The sequence below is a fragment of the Anomalospiza imberbis genome, chromosome Z, assembly GCF_031753505.1.
Source record: "Anomalospiza imberbis isolate Cuckoo-Finch-1a 21T00152 chromosome Z, ASM3175350v1, whole genome shotgun sequence".
Taxonomy (NCBI): Eukaryota; Metazoa; Chordata; class Aves; order Passeriformes; family Viduidae; genus Anomalospiza; species Anomalospiza imberbis.
The window spans coordinates 66597213-66623327 of NC_089721.1; the positions used below are offsets into that span (position 1 = coordinate 66597213).

At 41.7% G+C, this 26115-nt stretch overlaps 1 protein-coding gene across 11 annotated transcripts in view; it reads right to left on the reverse strand.

Moving 5' to 3' along the window:
* The window catches only part of ARHGEF28 (Rho guanine nucleotide exchange factor 28), an 88288-nt gene extending 64232 nt beyond the window's left edge, over nt 1-24056 (reverse strand). For 8 of the 11 annotated variants that reach the window (XM_068176478.1, XM_068176476.1, XM_068176482.1 and 5 more), the window contains exon 1: nt 23966-24056. In XM_068176478.1, coding sequence (XP_068032579.1) covers nt 23966-24041 — 76 coding nt within the window. In that variant the 5' untranslated portion in view covers nt 24042-24056. Of the gene's footprint in view, nt 1-11265; nt 11286-12834; nt 12955-23965 lie in introns of those variants that run through there. The other 3 variants (XM_068176485.1, XM_068176484.1, XM_068176486.1) reach the window with 3 other exon arrangements.
* Nucleotides 24057-26115: the final 2059 nt, after the last annotated feature.

The following is a 26115-nucleotide window of genomic DNA, read 5'->3' on the forward strand; positions in this document are numbered from 1 at the left end:
TATCAAGGAAAGCCTTCCCAACTACTCCAACAGAGATTTCCCCTCTACACAGTAATTTTCCCTACACAAGTGTGCTATCTGGCTCACTGGATATATTTAATGCCAACCAGAATAAAAAGTTTTCATTTCAGACATGCACAAATGGCAGTGTTCTATGGACAAAGAGCAGTTTAAATGTAGAGAGCTGTTGTGAAATTTCTCACCTTTCAATTTCATCAATTATTCCTTTGTTCTGTTTTATGAGAAATGGTAACATTTGCTTACTTCTATGATACCTCAATTTGTGAATATTTTCTGCAAATCTGGCTTTTTTTCCACTTATAGATTCAGCTAAAAGAACTCACCCTCATTGGTCTTTCTGGACTTCTGTTTAGTTCAGGGAGGGGTAACTAGAGCTGAACAAAACACTCACCATGAGGAAATGAAGCCAATGTATTTAATGGAATTAAATATTTTTACACAAAGGAATTAAAATATTTTACATCCTGAGACATTTACTTTCCTGAATGACCTCCGTACACTGCATAAATGTTTGCACTGAATGTTCAGTTATTGCCTGTCCTCCCTTCCTTAAACAAGCCATGTTCATTTAACATTCTAACACAAGTGAGTAATTAAGATTGTTAAATAATTTTTCAACAGCAGCCCTATTACATAATTCTCAGAGAATCCAACAACTAAATTTCTTCAGTGATAAACCCTGATCATGCACTCCTGCTGTTTATAACCTCTTTTTTGTCTAAGTTCTTAGGCTTTTCACCTGCACACTGCAACCTCTCCTGAATAGGATCTTGCATAGGAATTTGTCAATCCCAGTCTGGAAGTGCAGATAAATTATCAACCTTAACCCCTACTTTTGAAGGGTTAATTGAATATCACTCACATTACTTGCTCTGTTTGGGTCTTGTGAAAGGCTTCTTTTTTCTTATTTGTAAAACTCATTTATGCAGCCATGAAAGATGTCATGCTGTTCTTTTCCACAAAGAAGGGCTTTGCCCTACAGTCTTTGACTAAAAATATTTTGTTTCTTGTACTTTGTAGAGTGATTCAACCCACTTTTCACCTGCCACTCCTTCCTTCCAAAGTAGTGGCATTTGCAGGCAGCTACAGCAGAGATCTGGCTGCTTATGAGATAAAAGGTGCTTTTAGCTGGAAAATATTAACCTCTTTTTACATTGATAAAATATTTTTCATTATATATACCAAGGTACAGATGGAAAGATAAAGAACAACTGTGGGGGTTTATGTGTATTATCTAGGGCTAACACTTTTGATAAATAATGTAATGCCTTAAATTTTTTCAACCAGTGTTTACCTAAATACATTCATAAAATCTAAATGTTTTTCAGAGATAGTACAGTGTATTGTCTATTGTCAGACCATTCCTGTGGTTCATGGCAAGACAGAAGGAAGCAAAGGAATGTCACCACATCCAAAGACTTCATGCAAGAGCACTGCTGCCTCCCTGCACGTGCAGTGAACAGCACTATGGTACCAAGTGGGTGGGCTGCCTCTCCCAAACACTGCTAAACCACAGCTGGCAGTTCTCTCTCTCAGGCAGAGCAGAAGGGGACAACCCTGAGCCACCACCCCCTCCCCAGACAGAGAAGGGACATATACAGGATGGAAAATGCAGTTAACAACCACAAACAGAGCTGGAGAGGGTCACTTCTGGACACAGGTAGAATGAGAGCCACCTGAACAAAAGCTCTGCCAAAAACACCCTGTTCATTTTGCTCTGGGAAGAGTCTCCCCTGCAATTAAATTTATTTCCCCCAGCTTGATTGTGTCCCAGGCCCAGCAAAGCCTGCAATCCTTTCCCAAAGTACATCAAAGCATCAGACAAGATAAAATGGTGTAGAAAGGGTTAGGTGATCTTCACCACTGGTCTCTGTGATCCACAGGCACATGACACTTCCCTACCTTCTTCTCTCCATTGTTCTTATTAATTAGAGCATATCTTCCCACAGAGGAAGGATCATACAATCTATCTACATAAACTATCTGCTGTAGCCCACATTAGACTTTAAAAGACTCAGCAAATATGAATTAAAGGCAACTAGTAACAATTTATTTGCCCACAACAATGATGCAATGGCTATGCAGACTGTGGCTGTCAACATCCTCATAGGTCTTGGAAGATGGCTTGTCACAGACAAGCCATTTTACCATTTCTCTTCTCTAGTAAAGACCAGGGTCTTTCTTATGGAAGTCTATACAGGAATAGTTAGAAAAGTTTTGCCACATCACTATTCTCTCCCTCTCCCTTTCCCAAATCATTGATGAACCAATCACTAAAGAATATAGGACCAAGCCCAGATCCTTGAGATCTTAGTTGATAACCTCCTTCACCTGTTCTTATGATCCTCCTTATTGCCAAGTTTCTGATGGGAGATTCAGGCATTTTGTTTAAGGAACTGGCCCATTATTTTCTTATTTTGCAAGCAGAGGTCTCCCACAAGTAACACAGCAGTTTGGGATTTAAACTGTTCAGCAGTGGATTTCAAATGATCCAGGCAGGCAGTCTCTGTCCATCATCACTACCCAATGTTATGGCAGTATTTGGTGGATTCCATCGCCCTCACCAGCACCCTGTGGCAACCCACCCACACTGCATCACTCAGAGGGGATCAGAGCTGGGAAGGACAGGGGAAGGAAGAACACAGAGTTTCTTGCACTGCATGCTTTCCTTGCAAACAGAATCACAGAACCCCAGGATGGGTCAGGTTGGGAGGGACCACAGTGGTCACCTGGTCCAATCTCCCTGCTCAGGCAGAGTCATTCCAGAGCACATGGCACAGGATTGAGCACAGATGGTTCTTGAGTATCCGAAGTGAGGGAGACTCCACACCCTCTGGGCAATCTGTTGCATAGCACAGTCACCCATGCAGTAAAGTCCTTCCTCAAATTCAGATAGAACTTCCTGTGCATCAGTTTCTGCCCACTGCCTCTTGTCCTATTGCCTGTCAACACTAAGAAGAGCCTGGTCTATCCTCTTGACACCTACCCTTTCATAATTTATACACATTAATGAGGAATATGCCTGTTTTCCATGCTTTCAACCCTGAAGAAGCCACAGGTTTCAAGAGGGTGGAGGATCATAACCATTCAGCATCACACAGCTTCTTCCTCCTACTACAAGTTTAAAGCAGCAGAACTTGCACTCCCAGAAAAGCACAGGCTTGGGTGACTTAGGTATCAAAGCTAGCCACATTCTGACATGAGATTAAATGGCCCTGACCACCAGCCCACAAACCTCCTGCTCACATGTCCCCCTCATGCTCTGTTCTTCACTCTTCCATTCAAACAGCTGAACTCACCCACATTTGGGACCTCTCTTACTGTAACAAGTAGATCTTCTGTAGATCTTTGTAGACAGATAACAGAAATAATAATGAAAAATAGAAGATAACCATATAGTACTAGAAATCTGGGTCAGTTTTTCATTTACTTATTTGTGCAATGTTTGGACACTAGCCTGGAAAGGAACACAGAACAGCTGCTGCCTTCACAGACACTCTGTTGAGAGCAGCAGAGCACCCTATCCATCTCCAAAAGCACTGTTTTAAGACATACAGCAAGTTTACTAAAACACTCTGCAATCATGGCAGGCTTCAGGAAAAGCAGAGGCAATTTGTGTGCACTGCTTTCTGGATTGCTTTAAGCTGGACTGCCAGTCCAAGAGTTTTCATGCTTAATTGCATTTACTTCCAAATGGTTCTTCTTATCATTCCCAGACAAGGCATATGGAATCACTGTGTTGCAGCAAATCATCCAGATTGAGGGAAGACCATGCTATCTAAATTTCTATTGACTTCCTTACTATTCCCCAGTAGATACATTTCTAATTGTAATGTGAATTACTAAATTAATTGTCAAGGCTGCTTGTTTAATGCTTTCTTTGAAAGCAGGGTGACAACTACACTTAGAACAAGAATGACGTATAACAAGAATAACACTGTTATAAATTATAAAAATATGAAGTTTGTGATATTCAATGAATGATGTATTTGCCTACAAAGAGGTCTTAGCCATAGGTACCTCTTTTGAAAAGCAGCTATTTGTAAGCAGTGGTACTTCAGGCTTGTTTCTTTGATAAACTAAAAAGCAGTGTACCTTCACAAATTTTAAGGAAACAGCTTTCCACAAACTCTACTAGTACTCCAAGATCCTTGGAAAACACTGACCAGACTGGGATAGAGAAGGGCTCAATATTTTTACAAAACTTAGGCAAGAACATGACCTGTGTCTAATACTGACTCAACGTATCCCCAAAGAGCCCATGGGCACACACACTGCATCATCTTGGGTTTTGTGTCAAACTCTTCATGTTGCCCACTTCACTCATGTGTTGTTAGGATGTCACAGCATTCCTCCAACCCAGACCTTTCTGATCTCTGCTTCATGACTGGTGGCAGCTATTTACTTTTTTTTCCTTTTTATAAAACACCAAGATCACTCTAGGGTAGCAAGCAAGCTCAGTTTAGGATAAGAAGCTCATTAATATTACTTTCACATGGCTGCAGTCAGTATGCCCTGACTCTTGAAACAACTAGTAAGCAAAACACATATAGAGATAATTTACCTAAATTATCTCCTTGTCCAGTATCTATTCAGATCAAAAGACTAGCTGGGAAACAGAACAAATGTGGGTGGAAAGCTCATCACTTTTTTGTTCAGTATCCTGATGAAAAGAAGATATTATTTACAAAAGCATGAGGACTACGGGATTAGCCTTCCTTGTTTCAGCTCTATGGAGGCCTGTGAGAGCAGGAACAGGGAGCATGCATGTTGCCTCATGTGAAAGCAAACCGAAGATTGACTTGAACCTCGCTTCTACTGAAGTTGTGCCAATGACTTGGTCATTGAGTCTACACTCACACTGGCAGACTGTGATGCCAAAAAGTTCACCAAAGACTCACCTCACTAAAAATCCAATTTTCTATGTTTCAGGGAAGACTTCAAGGGAAGGCTGTCTCTTGAGAAGGAAGAGAGCTAAGGAATGTTTTCTTGTGTGCACTCTCAAGACTACAACTGTTTACTTCACGGTATATTTTTGGGTTATATTTCACATTTACAGAGTAACTTGACATTAGATACATCCCAGATTGCTCATTTATGTTAGTATGAAATGTAACTGGGCAGAAGACTGACCAAAAAAAGGTAATTTAAACATCAATTTTTAAAAAGCACCTTTTTGGAGAGTTATTTTGTCGAGCAAATTTGTTTGGGATTTTAGACAGCGGAATAGAACAAGTTCTGGGAAGCCAGAAACCATATGTTTGTTGCTTGTTGATTTTTCTTTCTTTCTTTCTTCCTTTTGAGGTTAACTTGAATTATAATACCTCAGAAGACGAAGAGTGGAGGAAACTCCAAGCAACAAGAACAAGCTTGTTTCAATGCCTAATGCTGCTTCTTCCAGATTTCTCTTGAGCTTATTAATTAAACATTTTATTATTTATCATTTATTAAACATAAGTGGAACATTTTCCCAGGAAAATTTGACTTCCTGCATCTTCTGCAGCTTTTAACTATTCTGCAGTTTTCAATACTGCATTGTTTGTAGACACTCCAAACAAATGTGAATATTTTTATCTACTGAAATAAGTTATTGTCATGTTTAAATGTTGTTTAAAGGTTGTTGCTGGCAGTACTGTGACAGACCAACCCCAAGGTATGTCTCTAGTGCAAGGAGCCATGCAAAGATTTTGCAAAGTGGAAGAAGCAGCACAAAGATGTCCAAGCTGCAGCCCAAAATCCCAGAGTGCAATTGTCAACATCATTAGCTGCAGTGGTAACTACAATTTTCTCCAGTTGTTGTTTCTCTCTGAAACTTTCAAATCAATTAACTTTAGACTAAAAACTAGGGGTTTTAAATCTTCCTTTACCACAAACTGAACTTCTTTGGCACAACCAGTCTGAGTGTTTGCATATCTCAAATCATCCAAGTACTGTAGTGCCTCTTTATCACCATGCTCTCTACAGTCCCTTCTTTCAGCAAAAAATGAGTTGCAGAGAAAAGATAAGTGATATGCCCAAAGTCTTGTTAGATATCTGTTAAAGAGAGAAACTGAAGCAGGTCCTGGACTAGAAATGCTATTCTGGATCACTCCACCCCTCTCAAAGCATACATAAAGCAAAGATAGGATGGAAAGCTGCCAGAAGAATATAAAAATGACCACAAACAGAAAAGATCTGCACAGCCTGAATCAGAAGATTCCTGTAACTGTCTCAAATAGGCAACACTTAACACAGTAACTTTCACTCTTTCCTATCAGTAACCATAAAATTATTTCCTATAGTTTCAATGTCAAAACAGGCACACTTGACTTCAAGCAGTTTCAAATGCAAACATTCTGCTCTAAAAATCCCAGGAGGAAAAAAAAAAAAAAAGGAACAAAAGATATGACCACAGTAAGTACAAAAGAATAGTAATTTTACAGACATAACAAAAACTGCACAAACAGTAGAACTCCAGACAGCAAGATCATGCTTTTTTCTATCTTGAAAGAAAAAAAATTACCACTTTTAAGTCTTACCCAGCACGGTGAGGAAATCTAATCAAAGAAAAGAACAAAACAGCAACACTGAAACCCGATTTTTCTGCATATTTCAGTAGAGGCCTACTGGTATATTGAAAATATTATTATGGCAATTATGTTCTGTTCCTTAAACTGATCTGTAGTTAAATGGGGATTTCTGTGGAATCATGAAAATCAAAGGGCAGACTCTACTAAAAATATTTTGTAGATGCCTAGTCACACAGTGAACTGCAAAAAATTTGGCATCAGTAATTTTATCTCTGGCAAAACTTGGCATCCAGGAGCTTTTCATCACTGGCAGAGCAAACAGAATAGAAGAGACAGAAACCACTAGGTTGCTGGCAATGTAAGGAGGAGATCATGGAAATTATTTTGAAAAAGTATCATCTTCATCCCTTTCTGAAGTTTAAGGGCGGGGGGCGGGGAAACGCTGTATTTCCTTGGAAGAAAAAACTGGGTGTTTGGGTCACTTTTCTTAATGGAAAAGAGAAACTTTTGCAGCTTTATAAATGGCCCTGTGAACATTATCTTTCCCATCCAGCTATGAAGAACAGGAAGGAACTATAAATGTGTAAAAACCCATGCCCTGCTCACACTGTTACATGCCCAGCAGTAACAGCATACAGCTGTCACCTCCTAGACTTCTCCCAAAATGCACAGGGCCACTGATTCTGAGGATGACAATGCCTGGCAATAAAACACAAGCATAAAATTGAAAGGGGAAAAATCCTTTTTTTTGGTGCTTTTCATTTATTTCTTTTATTCATTCTTCCCAACAGATATTGATTTTCTCTCAATATTTCCAGCACTTTTACCTTAAATAAAAAAAAAAAAAAGAAAAAGAGTGCATGGGTGGGGGAGGTTTGGTTGGTTGGTCTTGGGTTTTATTTAGCAGTTTTTTCTTTTGTAAACATAAAACAAATCTCTAACAATTTCCAAAGGAGACAGAAAGAGGGGAAAGAGCACCAGCAGGTATGACTAGCACTGGAGTGTCTCCCTGCAGCCTCCTGTTAAGCATGGTCTAGCACCCTGTTGTGCCCTCCTCCTATTTCTCCATTCTTAAATAGTGCAAATCCAAAACTCATCATCTTCTTGGCTTCTTATTGGCCCATCACACTCCCTGGATTGATATCCCTGGGGCTATTCAGAGATCCTGGAGGATGAGAAACATTTAGCACAAAAAAAAAATTGAACTACAATTCTCAAAACCAAACTACAAGACTCACTACTAGACCTGGTGCCTAAGGCAGCCAGGCCCCAATCCAAAGATGAAGAAAACAGGGAGCAAGGAAAGTTGGTGCCCTTTTAGCATCCTATCAAATATTGAAAGCACTTCTGCAAAGGCACTTCCCAAACTTTGTAAGGACTGAGGCATGGACTTGCTGCTGCCCATACTGTGGGCTGTCCTTGCCCATCTCCGGGTTGTGCACTCAAGTTGGCCGAAGCACTCATCCCATAGACATCAATGGGATTTTGGCATTGATTTCAGCAGTGCCTGAAAGGCTTCCAGTGAGCTCTGTGTATGAGATCTGATGGGGCTGAATTGCAGGCTAGGAATGAGTGGGCTGTTGGGTGTGCAATAAAAAGTGGAAGTGGGGAGAGATGAAGTAGGATGGACATAGAGTTTGGTGAGAAAGAGCCATAATGATCAATATGCTTGAAAGGGATGTCTGAGGAAGAACACAGACAGCAGGAACAGGAGAGAGGTAGGAATGTGCCCCTGTTGACAGAGTGAACAAATTACCCTTTGTCTCCTTAAAAAGGAAAAAAGCCCAGAAGCTTTTCTCCTCAATTTCATTAAAAGAGACCTCATAGGACCTTGAGGACTTCACCTCAAACTTAAGGATAGACAACTGGACAGAAGCAAAAAAGTCCCACCTAAGCAATTCACTAGAAAAAGAAGTGAACAGAAGAGTTCATCGCTTTTGTGAAGTGTTTTAGCAGGAGCAAGAACCTCTTGCCCTGGCTCAGTTTTTCTCTGTAAAGAGCTTTGTTATTTTGCCTTTTATTAAAACTTTTCTGTTTCCAACACTGTCACAGAAGCCGTCCTGCTACTTTTATGCCATTTGAGGTAGCTGAGCTATCTCGGGTGTGGTACTTATCCCTGAGAGCTTATGAGACCTGGCTCAAAGAGATAAGAATCAGAGAGCCCTTCCAGTAGCCACTGCTACTTCAAAGGTCCCTTCCAATGAAAACCATTCCATGACAACACTGATTTTTTGTGGAGATTTCTAAAGCAAGAACCACATAGGAAAATAAATGAGAAACAGAAGCGGGGGACTTTGTACCCCCATTCAAAGAGCACTCGCATTCTCACTCACACAAGTACTCTTTGATTTGCACATCCAGCTACTAGTGAGATTCCAGAGTTTGCTTGTTTCTATTTATTCTTTTTCATTTAATCCCCCACTGTGTGTTTTTCCTGCCAAAAACACTGTAATTTAAGAGCACTGCCAAGACAACTTTTTTTCTTTTTTAGAATAGTTTAAAACAATTCAGGGTAAGAAAACCATGATATTTAGCAATATGGTTAAATGAGTCAGGTTAGAACATATGCTGATTTTTACATTGAAATAAACCAGTAAACACAGCTTCGGTAAACTTAAAAATTTCTGGCTGTCACCAAAGTCTGTTTCCATCCTTCTTCATCCCTCCCCACTTCCACTTTTTATTGCACACCCAACAGCCCACTCATTCCTAGCCTGCAATTCAGCCCCATCAGATCTCATACACAGAGCTCACTGGAAGCCTTTCAGGCACTGCTGAAGTCAATGCCAAAATCCCATTGATGTCTATGGGATGAGTGCTTCGGCCAACTTGAGTGCACAACCCGGAGATGGGCAAGGACAGCCCACAGTATGGGCAGCAGCAAGTCCATGCCCCAGTCCTTACATAGGGCAGTCAAACTCTCAGTTACAGAGACTTCTAAAATGAGTAGAACTGATTTCATTGCAGTTTTTCCACAAACAAGTCAATTTCTTAAAGATACTCTAAAGCAATTAAGATATAGGGGGCGACAGAGCGTTGGTTCTTTCTCATATAGGTGTTACAAGAAGGAAATTTTTTTTAGTTTAATACAAGATGATCCTGTGCTCAGGGCACACTTCACATACACACATGTATGAACACATATATCTACACATAATAATTTTACTTTATATGCAAATAATATGCCTAAGAAAATTTATTTAAATCAAATTTTAAGCACGTAAAACTTGTCCAAATTATATGCAAATTCACCACTCTTTTTACCCTCTTAGCTCCTCTAAAAATCTGCACTACCACTCCTAATAGTATGAACCATGGCCAAAGTCACTTGGTTGTTCCTACAAGAGGACTCAGGATCTGATGCATCTGCCTAACCAAGACTCAGAGAATGAGCACGTCTGAAGCCAGAGGGCCTGGCTTCTCTTTCAGCTCTCACAAGCAATTCTGTGTGAATGATGCCTTAGAAGGAAAAAGCATTTCAGAAGTAAGAAAAAGAAATATCAGCTATCATTTCAGGGTAAAGAACTTCTACTTTGTCAGCTTCTAAATTATTTTATGTTCTGTCCAGATGGTATAACTGGAACAAAGACCAGAGCAAATGTGGCTTTCATATTAACAAACCATAATCACTCCCCAGTGGCTCCACACACTCCTACACTGAGATACGGTCCAATACTTTGGTCTTTCTTGACAAAACAGATTTGAACACCTGGGCACTAACATCCCACATACCTTGCATTTCTGAGCAAAGGCGAATGAGTGGTACAGTGTCCTATTCTCAAAAGCACTAAAATTAGAACGACTGTGAATATTTGCTACTAGTCCCAATTCCCTTATGGTGCTCTTGTATTCCCTGTATGGGACAGTGAGAAAATCATCATCAAATAGTTGAAGTACAGGTATTTGGCATAACAGTAACTAAAACAATAGATAACTAGATGTGATTTAGTGAGAGGCACTAAAGACAGAACTCTCTCTGAGTTTATGTCAGCTCATTTCCCTCTAACACATATCCCCTCTATGCATGCACATCTATCCCCCTCCTTTCTGCACACACAAAGTAAATCTTCACTTTGCAGCACCAAAATCTGTACACAGAATGCCTCCATTTGGGCTGCTCTTTCTGAGCTCAGCACTGGACCACAGGCCAGTGATGTCAGATTGGCAGTCTCTGCCCGGCACAGCAGCTCCCACTTGCACAGCTTAGTTACACATTATATTTTCCAACTTGCTGTGCTTTCCAAAGCCCATGTTTGCATATTGCTCTTGTAGCTTTCCACAATGCTAGAAAACACCTTTCCAGTGGAGTTTCAGTCTCTAAATGTGCTGTCTAGCATAGCTGGCTATATTATCCTACCAGGCCCACAACTCACTGTGTCATTTAAACATTTCTACAGACTTCATTTCAACTTCAGTCACATATATGGCTTCAGTCACATATGTTTGCTCTATCAGATATTATTTTCAAGGTGGTTGTTCCTACAACACCTAACACATTACTGAAAAGTCCTGGTAACACAGTACTATTGGATACACCATATATTATGCTAGAGGCAAAAGAGGTTCCCTCTTTGACATAGATACAACTGGCTGATCTTTCAGCAAGTTACTCTGCAATGTTAATTACCTTCTCCTCTTTTAAAGAAACTGTCTTGTGTGTAACTGACATGACATTACCTGTCAGCAGCTTTTGGGAAGTAAAAGTTTTTAATTTTTTCTTACCATGGCCTACAAGACACAATGTTCATTTTCTTTAGAAGGAACCCCAGAGTCTCCCAAAAGCTAGAAACAAACAAATTGAGCTATATTTCTGAAGATAAACACTGTACTGTATTTATGCTTAGTTGCAAACTATGCTATAGCTTTCAGAATTCAGTTCAAACACTATCAAGCATAAGCCACTTCATTTTAGCCATTCTCATAAATTCAATTGATATGGCATGCTACTTCCATATGCAAATGAAACCTAAGGACTCAAGTCCTAACCATAATCAAAGAAGAGACAAAATCATATCTTACTTCCCATACAAATTTCGATTTTCAGCCTCTTACAAAGTTTAATTGTCCTCTGACAAGACAGTGCTATGGAGGAAACAGCAATATTTTCTAAGATTAGAAATATTTCTAATGCCTGAGGTGTTCGCACCTGTAGAAATGTCACAGTTCAGTTAATTCATTATAGATTCATTATAGCCTTTCTGCTGGATCAAAACAAGAGACAATCAGTATGGGACTAGAATCTTTTCCCCCCAGCAAGAATAATGAGCTGCAACATTCTGCTCCAACACATACTTTTAGTATAGACTTCAAAATGTGTGCATACTGCAGATTTAATTCTGAGATGTCAGATTTCAACACCAACATGTGAGTTCCAAACAAATGGTCAATCTTCTTCACAGCTGGCAATAAAAATTTTAAAAACCCAAGCAACCAAATAAAAAAAGCCCAAATAGGTCAGCACATTTATAAAAATTACCTAACATGTCAGCTCAGCAATATTCCACTACATTCAAATGGTATTAAAAGAACCCAAAACAAAGAGTAGTCACTTGGTATTGATATCTCTTTTACCAGATTTACCTGGTTTGACCAGATTTTGTTTCTCTCAACCTAAATTACTATTTTAGCTTCATACCCACTGAGGTACTAATCAAGCTCCTGTTTAAAAGGTGTTTAAGAAATACCAAGACAAATATTCTGCAGTTTTGTAAACAAATACATATAAATAAAAAACAGAGTATAAGACTAGAGAGCAAATACAACTGACAGAAATACAGTTGTAATGGCACTTCTCACATATTTTGGTCTCTCCCAAAAGCTGTTTAGATACCTCCAAGCAGATGACAATGGGAACATGCAGTATTTTTTTTCATCAAGCATTATTCCCATTTACATCCTGTTGAGGACTCACAGTTACCAACAAGGTCTCCCTCAGAGACTAACTCCTCAGATGTAATGAACCATGCTGTCTCAAGAATGAAACTTATGCTAGATTAAAGTCTGGTTTGACCCTAAACTGGCAGCTGCAAGCTCCCTAAAGGCACTAAGCTTCACCAAAAATACAAGACCTTTCTGGTCCAAAAGCAGAGCTTGCTTCTGCAACCCAGCATTCCAACCCACAACTACATAACAGGTTCTTTAAAATAATTATCATCTACACTCATAACTACTCCTGCAGCATAGAAATAGCAGGAAGTGTTACCTGACAGGCTAGAATTTATTTCTTAACTCAGATAGGCATGCAGAGGTTTCTGCTTCTCAGCTTAAATAAAGCTTAGCTATTGGTGAAAGGAGAAATCTGTACCTTCGTATCATTCTGGGACAACACATCAGAAGCCAAGCTTACAGGACCTGCAAGAGCAAAGACTGCTGCCTTTAATAACAAGGAAATTCAGCCTGGATCTGCTTTGGTTTCTGCTGCTGGTCTCTCTCCTTTTTTAGATAGGAAAGGGACACAAGAAGCAGACAGGCAAGCAGAATAATGGACATGGGCAGCCCATGCCTCTCCCCGCAGCAGCAATCCTATGGGCAGCATGCAAGCTGGATGCACAAGTGCTGTGTTATTGTCACAGTTATGTTTGGGCTGATTAATCCCCACACACTCAGAAAATTAACAGCTCAAGGACTGTGCCTCACACCAATGCCACAGAGCAGCTGAACTCCGCTTTTCTTCTGCAAGGATGTCATGCATTTTCTAAAATTAGACTTTGCATTTTTAACCCAAGAAGTAAAAAAAAATCTCCACTTCACTGTCACTCTTTTTTTTGTTTGTTTGGGTTTTGGTTTATATTTTCTTCCGAGATATGGAGAAGGACACAGCAACACTAAAAAAAAAACACCAAAAAAACTACCTCCCACACTTCTCAAGTTTTGCCCAAATGCAGCCTGAAGGACTACTGTGAAACAGCAAAGATGAGTAACTTGGATACAGGTATGTAAATGAACACAAGCATCATTCATGCTTCCAGGAACATTATTGTTTAGCAAACATATTTTAAAATAAAATGAAACTGAAATTATATAGACAGAGTCATCATGGTAAATATGCTTCATTTTATACTGAATCTTTCAATTTTAGGTTCATATGTGTACTCAGATACCCTCTTCATTTCTCCAGCTCCAGCAAACAGTTAAACTAAGTATGCTTCAGCAGGCAGCATAGGGTGCCATCAGGTATGTGAAGTTTGGGGACTTTTACTGGCTTTGAACAAAGTATATACTCAAGGTTTAAAAAAAAGAGTTTTATCAATATATCTTAGGAAAAACCATTCAAAGACAGCTGCCTGTTACCTAAATCACACAATCTGACAGGCAGGACATGTCTCTAGGACATGAAATTCTGGGATGCAGTTATGTGCCTGTTGCAACCTGTTGTACCTGACCTCAGCAGGGCCCCTGGACACTGGCAGGACTTAGGATTGACTGCTGATCAGTACCACAGTCATTAATTTTAAATTAATCCACCCCCCTTAATTAACCTCCTGCAGCACTCATGTATATATCTCCCCTTGCATTCTAATACAGCACAACCACAGAGCACAAAAACCCTGGTGCTCTCAAACTAAACATTCCAGGCACCACCATTCAGCTAGTAGGAACAGACTATTTCTTCTGTAACTGTAAGTGTACAATCTTCTCTTCCATGAGAAGATTTTGTTCAGTACTGACATGCACTTGGCATTATTATTATTCAGTTCCACAATTATCAGAAATAAAAAGCCATTTTCTCTAGACAATATATACTGTAGCAACAATTGGCTTATCTTCCAGGTAACAGTATTCAGTCAACTCATGGGTGCAGAATTTCAGTCAGAAAAGAGAAAAGAAAAACACATACTATAAAATTAGCCAAAATACCACCTATTTCACTTTTTGTTGTGCATCCTGTCAGGATAATGTATCACTCCATATATTTGAATTTCAGTTGCTATGAGAGATCAAGCTAGCAGCATCACCTTACACTGACCCACTGCTTTCATATCATGGCATTCTACAAGAAATGGAGGAGGTTGGCTATATCAGCTTCCTCTCGTTAACAGCTCAGTGCTTCTGACAGCATTGGGTTTCACAGGCCTGTTGATCTTGACTTTAGGAGTGAGTAGCTAGTACTTCTTGGTGTGGCAGCAGTTTTAAAATCTGAGGGGGATAATTTCATGACATGAGTATGCCAAAATAAAGTCCGGAACTTAGCAAACACATTTTGAAGGAGTTTGGTGCATGCAACTCAGAATGTACAAAAAAAGTACAATCATTTAATATAATTTTTGCTTCCAACAGCAACAATTTTAACTCAATCTTGAACAAAGTTCTTTTGATCCCCTGAATGCTGGCAAATGGAAATTTTAAGACAAGCCACTAGTCACCAGTAACCACCAGTCAGTGATTTTTCATTTTTTTGACTTGGCAGTTAGAAAACAGTCTTCCTTACAGAAATACGGTAACTGATTAAATATTAAAATATCAGAAGATGAAAAAGTTTTGTTGACTAACACCGTACAAACAGTAGTTATAGACTTCTCATGTCTATCAGCAGATATCACAGAGCATCGAACATGCAACATGTTTACTAAAATCTGTGTTGGTACTGAATACTTAAAAAGTGCGGCATGCTGTCCAAGATTGAGAAGCAGGATGTTTTCTATTGCTATCTGTGTAGCAGTTGTCTTCTGGGCAGTTTTCCTTATCTCCTGTTAATGGGCCCATCAATGTCTTGCCACATGATTCAGAGATAACTCCCTCCAGGAGCCGTTTCTGTGTAACCGGTGATCAAGGACCCACCACAGGACTCACAATGACATCAGCCCATTGTGAGATGCTCCGCCCAGGGGGGAGGAGCTAAGCATTCCCACCTAGATATATTCTGGGGTTTTGGACAGAGCAGGCAGCCTTTCCACAGGCTCCCAAGAGGACACAGCTGGGGTTTCCCACTGGACTGGCTACACCTTTTCTACAGGACCACTGCTCCAACAGAAACCACATCTGCCACTCCAGGAGGACTGCAGCCACTCCAATTTGGACTGCCACCAACACACTGGCCAAAGGGATGTCAGGTTGTATTCTGACTTTGCCAGTGGTTTTCCTTTTGTATTATTGCATGTATTTTTTTTTCTTTTCCCTTTTCCCAATTAATTATATTTCTGACTTGGAGTCTCTCACTGGTTTCACTTTCAAACCAGAACATAATTTTGGCACCCAACATGTGACTGCAAGGTACTGAGAAAAGTCAGAATTACAATTTTTTGTTGTAGAAAGTACCTATTCACTATGATGCTTAACATGCTTACATGGGTCTTATACCTAGCTCTCTGTATTTTCCCAAACATGGGGAATTATCTGGCAACTGTAATTCTCATGTGTAGTCCAGGGTATGGTATGAGAATTGTTTTATTGGTCTATTACGTCTATTGCATTATAACCTCTGAGACAATGAACATGATTCGGAATATGTACTCAATTTTGTTTGCTTATCCTAATCTAAGCTGCTATGTCTGGGGCCTCGACAATCACACCCAGCCCCTGGGGGGAGGGGAAAAGAATTATTTTTTGCAACCTTTCAGGCTCAACACAGCAGTTTTTGAAAATGTTGAGTTCCCTCTGGATGCCAAGGCCAGCATAATGTTGTTGTTATTTCTGCTTTGTCTTTTCTGCACAGTCTGCAACATGCTTAGAAACAAAATACTAAATAGTGTGATGCAGCATGTACTTGAAGAAGAGGAAACAAGAAGCAAAGCAACAGCATTTGTGTCCATACAAAAACACAAAACAACAGCATCCATGTCTACACAGACATGGAGGAGGAAGGAAACAAAATCAAAACAACAGCATTCATGTCTACGCAGACTGTCACAGAGGAGAAAAGAACCAAAAACGCCATCAGCATCTCCACACAAACCATCACCAAACTAGAACAGCCTGAACCAATAGCAGTTGCCCCCATTCAGAAGAAGAAATCAAAGAGCAAATCAGTCAGCACAGTGACTGACAAGGATGCATCAGGACCCTCGCACCCAGTGAAAGAGACAGAACCAGAAATCATCACTCTATCTCTAGGTGAGCTGCGTGACCTGTGGAGGGAATTCACCCACCAGACAAATGAGTCCATCCTGACCTGTCTACTCCTCATCTGGGACGCTGCAGCCAATGACACCATTCTGGATGGAAGTGAGGCCAGGCAACTGGGATCACTGTCCTGGGATGTGGTCATCCACCAAGGGATCGGGAGAACCCAAGAGACTCTCAGCCTCTGGCGGTGACTGCTGACAAGTGTGAGGGACAGATAGCTTTATAAAGAAGACCTCCAGGTGCACCAAGGAAAATGGAACACCACGGAACATGGTATCCAATGCCTGAGGGAATTGGCTGTGTTGGAGATAATTTTCTCAGAAGACGAGAGATTTCCTAAGAGTCCAGATTGTGTCCCGGGCACATCGCAAATGTGGTTGAGATTTGCATGGCTTGGACCAGACACGGCTTGGTCCATACTCCTGTTACCTGGCAACACTGCAATGGAGGGAAGGCAAGGACAAGGTGGGGGTCTTGGCCAATAAACTAAGAATTTACGAGGATACTGTCACCACCCTATTTCGTACCCATGTCTCGTCCGTGGAAACAAGGTTAGCCAGCCAAGTCCAGAGCTTGATTAAAGAGAGTCATCAGAAACTAAAAAAGAAACTCAAGGAAGAAGTCTACCATATTTCACCAGAACCAACAAGAGTCTCTGCCATTAGGAGCTGGCGCTCCCCAGTCAAGGAGAGAGGATACACTCCATGAGGTAACCTCTCGTTTTTCTTAAGGAGCATGGAGAAGACATGAGGAAGTGGGATGGAAAACCCACCTCCTCCTTAGCAGCCCAAGTACATAAACTAAAAAGAAGAACACCTAACACAAGAAGCTCATCTAAAGTCAATACTGTTCCAGTCTCTCACACACAGAATTCCAGACAATATAGGAATGATGATATGACTGATCCTCTTGAAAGAACCTCAGGAACCTCAGGAAGAGAGCAATGTATACCACAACCAGGAATAGAGGGGCCCTGCCTCTAGCCAGGTAGAGAACAGGGACAATGAAATCTATTAGACTGTGTAGATTCAATGGCCTGGCACATCTGACCCACAAAAATATACAGCTTTAGTTGACACCGATGCCCAATGTACCCTGACACCATCATATGTAGGAGCAGAATCCATTTCTATTTCTGGGGTAACAGGAAGATCCCAGCAGCTGACTGTATTGAAGGCCAAAGTGAGTTTAACTGGGAACGGGTGGCAGAAACACCCCATCGTGACTGGCCCAGAGGCCCCATGCATCCTTGGCATAGATTATCTTAGAAAAGGATATTTCAAAGACCCAAAAGGACATTGTTAGGCTTTCAGGATAGCTGCTGTAAAGACAGAAGACATCAGGAAACTGAATACCTTACCTGATCTTTCAGACAACCCCTCTGCTGTGGGACTGTTGAGAGCTGATGAACAACAGGTACCAATTGCCACAGCAAAAGTACACCATTGGCAATATTGGACCAGCAGAGACTCTGTGATTCCCATCCATGAGATAATTCATGAACTAGAGAGCCAAGGGGTGGTCAGTAAGTCTCATTCACCTTTCAAGCCCTATATGGCCAGTGCATAAGTCCAGTGGGGAATGGAGACTGACAGTGGATAACCATGGCTTGAATGAGGTCACACCACCACTGAGCGCTGCCATGCCAGACATGTGGAGCTTCAGTACGAGCTGGAATCCAAGGCAGCAAAGTGGTACGCGACCATTGATATTGCCAACTGTGGCTAGCACATTTCTCTCTCTCTCAGGATTTTTATAAAGGTGCACAGAGAGAAGTGAAAGAGAAAACAATTTCTATTTCTGCTCCTTGTTTTTCTCTTGTGGAATGTGTTTGGAGAATTGTTTACCTAGAGCGAATGCCTGGTTGGATCACGGTGGATTGTTTGGGCCTGATGGCCAATCGCATCCACCTGTGTCTGGACTCTGGAGAACAGGGTCACGAGTTGTGAGTAGTTAGATATGATAGTTAGAGAGAGTAGCATGTAGTTTTTAGTATCCTCTTTTATATAGTATATTAATGTATCATAGCATAATTATAAAAAAGAAATCATTCAGCCTTCTGAACTAGAGTTAGACATCATCATTCTTCCTGCTGGGTTCGCCAGCATCTACAACAGCCAACGCCTTCTTCTCCATCCCTTTGGCAGCAGAATACAGACCTCAGTTTACCTTCACTTAGAGGGAGTGCAGTACACCTGGAACCGACTGCCGCAAGAGTAGAAGCACAGTCCCACCATCTGCCATGGACTGATCCAGGCTGCACTGGAAAAGAGCGAGGCTCCCGAACATCTACAGTATATTGATAACATCATTGTATAGGGGAACACAGCAGGGGAAGTCTTCGAAAAAAGAAAGATTATCGAGATTCTGCTGGTTTTGCCATTAAGCGAAGCAAGGTTAAGGGACCAGCTCAAGAAATGCAGTTTCTAAGAGTCAAGTGGCAAGATGAACGTTGTCAGATCCCAACAAAAATAATCAACAAGATCACCGCTATGTCTCTACCTACCAACAAGAAAAAGACACAAGCTTTCCTAAGTGCCATAGGCTTTTGGAGAATGCACATTCCCGAGTACAACCAAATTGTGAGCCCTCTATACCTGGTCACCCACAAGAAGAACAATTTCCACTGGGGCCCTGAACAGCAACAAGCCTTCACCCAGATCAAGCAGGTAGCCCTTGGCCCAGTCAAGACAGGACCAGAGGTGAAAAACGTGCTCTATTCTGCAGCCAGAAACCATGGTCTGTCCTGGAGCCTTTAGCAGAAAGTGCCTGGGGAGACTCGGGGTCAACCACTGCTGCCGTGCCTGCCCTGAAGTTCCCTGGCTTCGCCTGCCCGGCAGAGGCATGGTCAGCAGCGGGGGACACTCCCCTGTTTCTTGGGAAGATTCAGGGAGTGGCTAAGACAGAGGGCTTCGCTGTCTGCCTTGTATGGTGGAGAGGCGATGTCCAAGGAGGTAATAAGGAGGTCGACTCAAGGTTGGGGAAAAAGTCTCAGGTTTAATCCGAGCTCTGAGGAGCTCCCAATGCCATTGTATCCGACAGACGAAAGTGCCCCTGAGGCTTTCGCAACAGCTGAAATACCGGGGCGGTAACCAGGGGAAAGGGGCACCCATTCACCAGTGGGGGGATCTGGGGGAGTGGAAGGCAGAAGGACAGACAGATACACAAACCAATGGAGGAAGTTCAAGGGAGGGACCCCTGGCTCTCATCCACTCACTCGACGCCCAAGGTGGAAGATTCTGGGAGAGTGGGATGAGGAGCTGAGTGATGGACAGGGTACCAGGGAGGGGACAGGGGAATGACTGAGCATTTTCAGGGAGACTGGCATTGAGGGAAAGGTGGGAAAGCTCAGGGTGGAACCACTGGGAGAAAATGGGGGGTGAAGGGGCAAACCATTACAGAACTGTTACAGAGATATAAAAACACAATAAAATAGACCACTAGGATTCTAGAGCCAGAGCTACAAAAGCTCTGAAGAAACCTACACTCCCACAGAAAAAGAAATCTTAGCCGCCTATAAAAGAATTCAAGCTGCCTCAGAAGTAACTGGCACCGAAACACAGCTGCTTCTGGCACCCTGGCTACCAGTGCTGGGGTGGATGTTTAGAGGAAAGGTTCCTTCCACACATCATGCCACTGACACCACATGGAGTAAATGGACTGCCCTCATCACCCCGCACGCCCGTATTAGAAATCTGAATCGCCCTGGGATTCTAGAAATTATAACAAACTGGCCTGAAGGGGAGACTTTTGGATTATCTTCTGAAGAAGAGGAGCAAGTGGCACGTGCCGAGGAAGCCCCACCATATAATGAGGTACTGGAGACTGAAAGACAATATGCCCTTTTCACTGATGGTTCCTGCCGAATTGTAGGCACTAGCCAGAAATGGAAAGCTGCAGTGTGGAGCCCCACACGACGAGTTGCACAAGCTACTGAAGGATAAGGTAGAACAAATCAAGTTGCAGAGCTTAAAGTCATCCAGCTGGCTTTGGATATTGCCAAACGAGAAAAGTGGCCAAGGCACTATCTCTACACAGACTCCTGGATGGTAGCTAATGCTCTGTGGGGATGGCTGAGTCGCTGGAAAAAGGCCAACTGGCAGTGCAGAAGGAAACCCATCTGGGCTGCCAAGATTTGGCAGGACATTGCCACCCGAGTAGAGAAGCTGACTGTGAAGATTCGACACGTGGATGCACACATACCCAAGAGTCAGGCTACTGAAGAGCATCACAACAAGGAGCAGGTAGACCGAGCTGCCAAGGTGAAAGTATCACAGGTAGATCTAGACTGGCAGCATAAAAGAGAATTATTCCTAACTCGTTGGACCCATGATGCCTCTGGTCATCAGGGGAGAGACACAACATACCGATAGGCCCATGACCGAGGGGTGGACCTTACTATGGACAACATCTCACAGGTCATCCACAACTGCGAGACCTGCGCTGCAATCAAGCAGGCCAAGCGGGTGAAGCCTCTGTGGTACAGTGGGCAATGGTTGAAGTACAGGTATGGGGAAGCCTGGTAAATTGACTACATCACGCTTCCCCAAATTGAACAAGGCAAGTACTACGTACTGATCATGGTAGAAGCAACCACAGGATGGTTGGAAACCTACCCTGTGCCTCACACTACTGCCCGGAACATCATCTTGGGCCTAGAAAAGCAAGTCCTGCAGAGAAATGGCATCTCTGAGAGAATTGCGTCAAACAACAGAACCCACTTCAAAAATGGCCTTATCAACACCTCGGCCAGAGAACATGGTATCGAATGGATGTATTATCCCCTATCATGCACCAGCTCCTGGGAAAGTTGAACAATACAATGGACTACTGAAAACCACCCTGAAAACACTTAGTGGGAGAACCTTCAGAAATTAAGAATTGAACTAGGCAAATACCACCTAGATGGTCAACACCCGAGAGTCCATCAGTTGAGCTGGTCCTGCCCAGTCTGAACCCTTGCACACAGTGGATGAAGATAAAGTCCCTGTGGTACATATGAAAGGTATTTTAAGAAAGACTGTTTAGATTAATCCCACCTCAGGCAAAGACAAACTCATCCGTAGGATTGTTTTTGCCCAAAGACCCGGTCACACTTCATGAGTAATGCAGAAAGATAGGGAAACCTGTTGTGTACCACAGGGAAACCTAGTCTTAAGTGAGAACTATGTGTAAAGTTTCATCATGATACACATGGAAATAGAATAAGGGGTGGATAATATCCTAGACTGAGAAGCAGGATGTTTTCTATTGCCATCTGTGGAGCAGTTGTCTTCTGGGCAGTTTTCCTTATCTCCTGTTAATGGGCCCATCAATGTCTTGCCACATGATTCAGAGATAACTCCCTCCAGGAGCCGTTTCTGTTTAACCAGAGATCAAGGACCCACCACAGGACTCACAATGACATCAGCCCATTGTGAGATGCTCCGCCCAGGGGGGAGGAGCTAAGCATCCCCACCTAGATATATTCTGGGGTTTTGGACAGAGCAGGCAGCCTTTCCACAGGCTCCCAAGAGGACACAGCTGGGGTTTCCCACTGGACTGGCTACACCTTTTCTACAGGACCACTGCTCCAACAGAAACCACATCTGCCACTCCAGGAGGACTGCAGCCACTCCAATTTGGACTGCCACCAACACACTGGCCAAAGGGATGTCAGGTTGTATTCTGACTTTGCCAGTGGTTTTCCTTTTGTATTATTGCATGTATTTTTTTTCTTTTCCCTTTTCCCAATTAATTATATTTCTGACTTGGAGTCTCTCACTGGTTTCACTTTCAAACCAGAACACATGCTTTTCCAGGCATTGAAATTAATTTTTTTTTAAATATGCAAAGTAACTCTGATGCATGAAGGCACAAAAGTGTACAGCTTCAATTGAAAACACATATAGCAAGGTCTGCCTATGCCAAATATCTCTGCTGCTTATCAGAATCCAAAATGAAAGTAGATGTTCTGAACCAGAGACTCTCATGCTCTCTCTCTCTGGGCTGTGAATACCCATTGATGTTTGCATTCTGTTTGTGCAAGTCAGACCAAGTTAAAGTGCTTTTTGTGAAAAATATGAAAGTAGTCATCACCTACAAGTCACACTGGCCAAGTGACTGCCACATACAGTGCTGCCAGTGAAGGCCATTCACTTTCTATCCCCAAGCAGCAGCATAAAGACCACCCAGATCAGAGTACAGTACTCTGGTGAACCCCCACAGTAAATGCATTTTCACACTGTATCACCAAGCTCATTCACAAAACCCGTATAATAAATTCTCACTTGCACTTACAATTACAGATATGTATCTTGAAACTGCTAACAACTGCTTATTATTTCTCTGCAAATTTAACTCCTAATGGCAGAATACTTGTTGCTTGAAGATGGACAGAAAAGCTGGCTATAAACCTATTTTTTCAGCCCTAGTAATGGCAACATACACATTTAAATTCATGACTGTGTCCCTATTTTACCCACTCACTTGAAGTTACTAGCTGATGCGCCTCAAACTAGTCCCCACCCTTTCTCTGCATCAGGTCCTGGTCCTGATCCTGTCAGCAGTTCATGCAGGTGCTCAGATTTCTGCTGCCCTCAAGTAAGGTTGTCTCTAGCAGACACTGAAGAGAAAGACCAAGCCTCTCACAGAGCTCCAAGTTTTCAGCTTGTTGCTTTATACAAACATACAATGCCAGCCACATAAACAAATGAACAACCAATAAAAACTTTTAATTCATTCCTAAGAATCACATTAAAAAGTCCCCTAGCCTCATACTTCTGATGCTAAAGAATGATACTTTTTTCTTATTTTCTCTTCAGCTCTAAGACATGCTCACTCTGAGGTACACAGGGAGGTATTTTGGTAATGAAAGAGCATTCTCACCCGCAAGCACAGTCCCACAATCCTTGCAGAGGTAAACCGCTCAGCAAAATAGTGAACAGCTAATGGAAACAAATGAGGATTTTGCCACATTAAGAAGCTGAGGCTGGATCCCAGAACTATCCATACAAATCATTACTCTGCTCCTACCTTTATTAACGTTAGGCTTTACTGGAATTTGCAGGAGAGTTCATTCAGTTAAACACTGCCCTCTCCTGGAACCACCTGACATCTTTCTAGCCCTTAAAATGGAATCAGTTAAGGTTTTTCCAGTCACTATAAACATCATAATATTTTGTGAACAGTTTCAGTCTGACATTGGAAAACCGATGCTCTGTAGGGACTACCATGATTTACAAAACTCTTGTAATGTATGACTTACCTATTCCACTGTTCTCTACAAACAGGTCTCTAAAACCATATGAAACATGATCTTTCTGAATAAATAATCTGTGCCAACTTTCTAGGGCTTTGAAAGATTGCAACATTATGGAATACAAACACTGTACCTTCTACAGAGCGTGCTGTACTGCAGGGTATTTTTAGACCTTCCACTGTCTCAGCTTCATTTGAATTCAGCTTCATTTGAATTAATACTCTATTAAAAAAATCAAAACTACAGTAACTGTATTTGATGCCCATGACATTTATCTGAAAACTCAATAACAATATAGAAGACTAACAAACACTTATGTTATGAGCAATACTAAAATGACTGAGAGAAATTCCACAAGGAATATTTTATTGGCTACCTTCCAGAGGAAACTGACAGCAATCCCTCAAGAGGAAAACCAATAAAATATTTTTAACTACAGAGAGAAATCACCTCCTGCTTACAATACATGAAAGTTCTAAAGGAACAGATTAACAGTTTGCACTTCACTGCTTACAACCTTCTTCTCTATGAGAAAAGCAGCACAACAGCTTTGCGCAACAGCTCTGTTCAGAATTCTAGTTTACATTAAAAGCATCCCTGTAAAGTAAGCAATTTTGATGGATGAGTAATATAAAGAGAAAAAACTAGGACTAAACACTAACTACATGACAGACACAGTCTGGAAGCCAGGAGACACTCCACTCCCCATGTCTGTAGCCCCTGGCCAGGCTGCTCCCTCACTCAGATACACACCAACTACATCATTCCTGCTCAAAGGGAAGAGGGGGCTGGGATACAGTCTCCTGTTTTAGAAATTACTCTCAGAAATTAAAAACAAAGTGAGAGGAAGAAAGAATGGATTCTTTTTTGTCTTTTCATCTATTACTCTGCTTGTTTCTAGTCTTTCCCTCTAGTAGACTGCCTGTGTATTTGCTAACTACCAAGAGCTGCAAACAAAGAAAAGACATGGAAACCTGAACACAAAAGAAAAAGCCAGGGATGACCCTGGGCTGAATATTGCAGCCAAACTAATTCAAAAGCCATGAAGCCCCACCTCAGTGGGGCAAGTTGCATTTTTCTCTGCTCATCTCCTGCTGTGCTAGGCAGTTTCCCACTTGAACACCTGTCAGGCAGAAAAAGTCAAAAGAAAGTTGGGGAACTATTAAATCTGTTCATCACCAAGCAAAAAATTACTTAGATGATCATAAACTATCTTAGTAATTTTGGATTATTATCCTGGCTTGCCCTTTCTGGTTTCTTTCATTACTCTGACACATTTCAAATGTGTTCATCAGTCCCCAGATCTCCCTTCCTCTCACAGAGGACCTCTGCCCTGCACTGGCTGTGCTGCCTGCAGCAGCTCAGACAGAGTCATGGATTACCCTCTCCTGCTGTCTAGGTCTCCACTGGAGGTGCACAATGAACCAACCACATCATCCCACTGGCATGCACCCCTACCACACAGCAATCTCTGCCCCAGGAAGGTCACATAGAATTTAAGCAATTCCACATTCTTTTTCAGCAATTTCAACTATCTCCCCCATCTCTGTTGCCTAGAGCAGCCACAGGGTTTCCACTTTTTGAACTGCTGAATGAAGGCATGGCTCCCATGCAAGTGATTTTAGCTTACTGGCATCTTGTTTTAACTTTTCCATTACTTCCTTAGGCTTCTAAGGAATTAAACAGGAACTGAAAGAACCGACACAGCAGAAAGTGAAGAATATACTTCGGAAAGATTCTTGCTTTTCTTGCATGAATAGATGTGCTGCTGTCTGAGGCAATCATCTGAGACCAATCCAACACTACATGCCACCATAACTGAGACAAAGCTCCCTTTCTTCAGTTCATGACTTTCTGACTCAAGCATAAAGTAGCAATGTGGCCATTTATACAGTCTCAAGACACACAGGCTTAGTCTACTGTAGATTAAATGAATACTCCAGGACAGCAGTAAACTCGACCTCTATTTTAAAAAGACCGTGTACTGTGAAATCTCTAATATCTACCAAAAATCTATAATTGCCTCTCAATGCTTTGGATACAACTGAAGAGCTCAAAATTCTTGTTTGCAACAGAAGTAAAATTAATTTTACCTTTCCTTTTGGACATAATACATAGTCTCAACACAACTTGCATATAAGAAATTAACTAAAACATGTGAACTCCCCAATTATTCTGGTCTATTCCTGTTTGATTGAAAGTGCTGCAGCACTGATGCTGAGCAGGAGGGGAATAAGGTCCCCACAAGAGAACCTAGACTGCTGCAACTACAGGAATGACAAA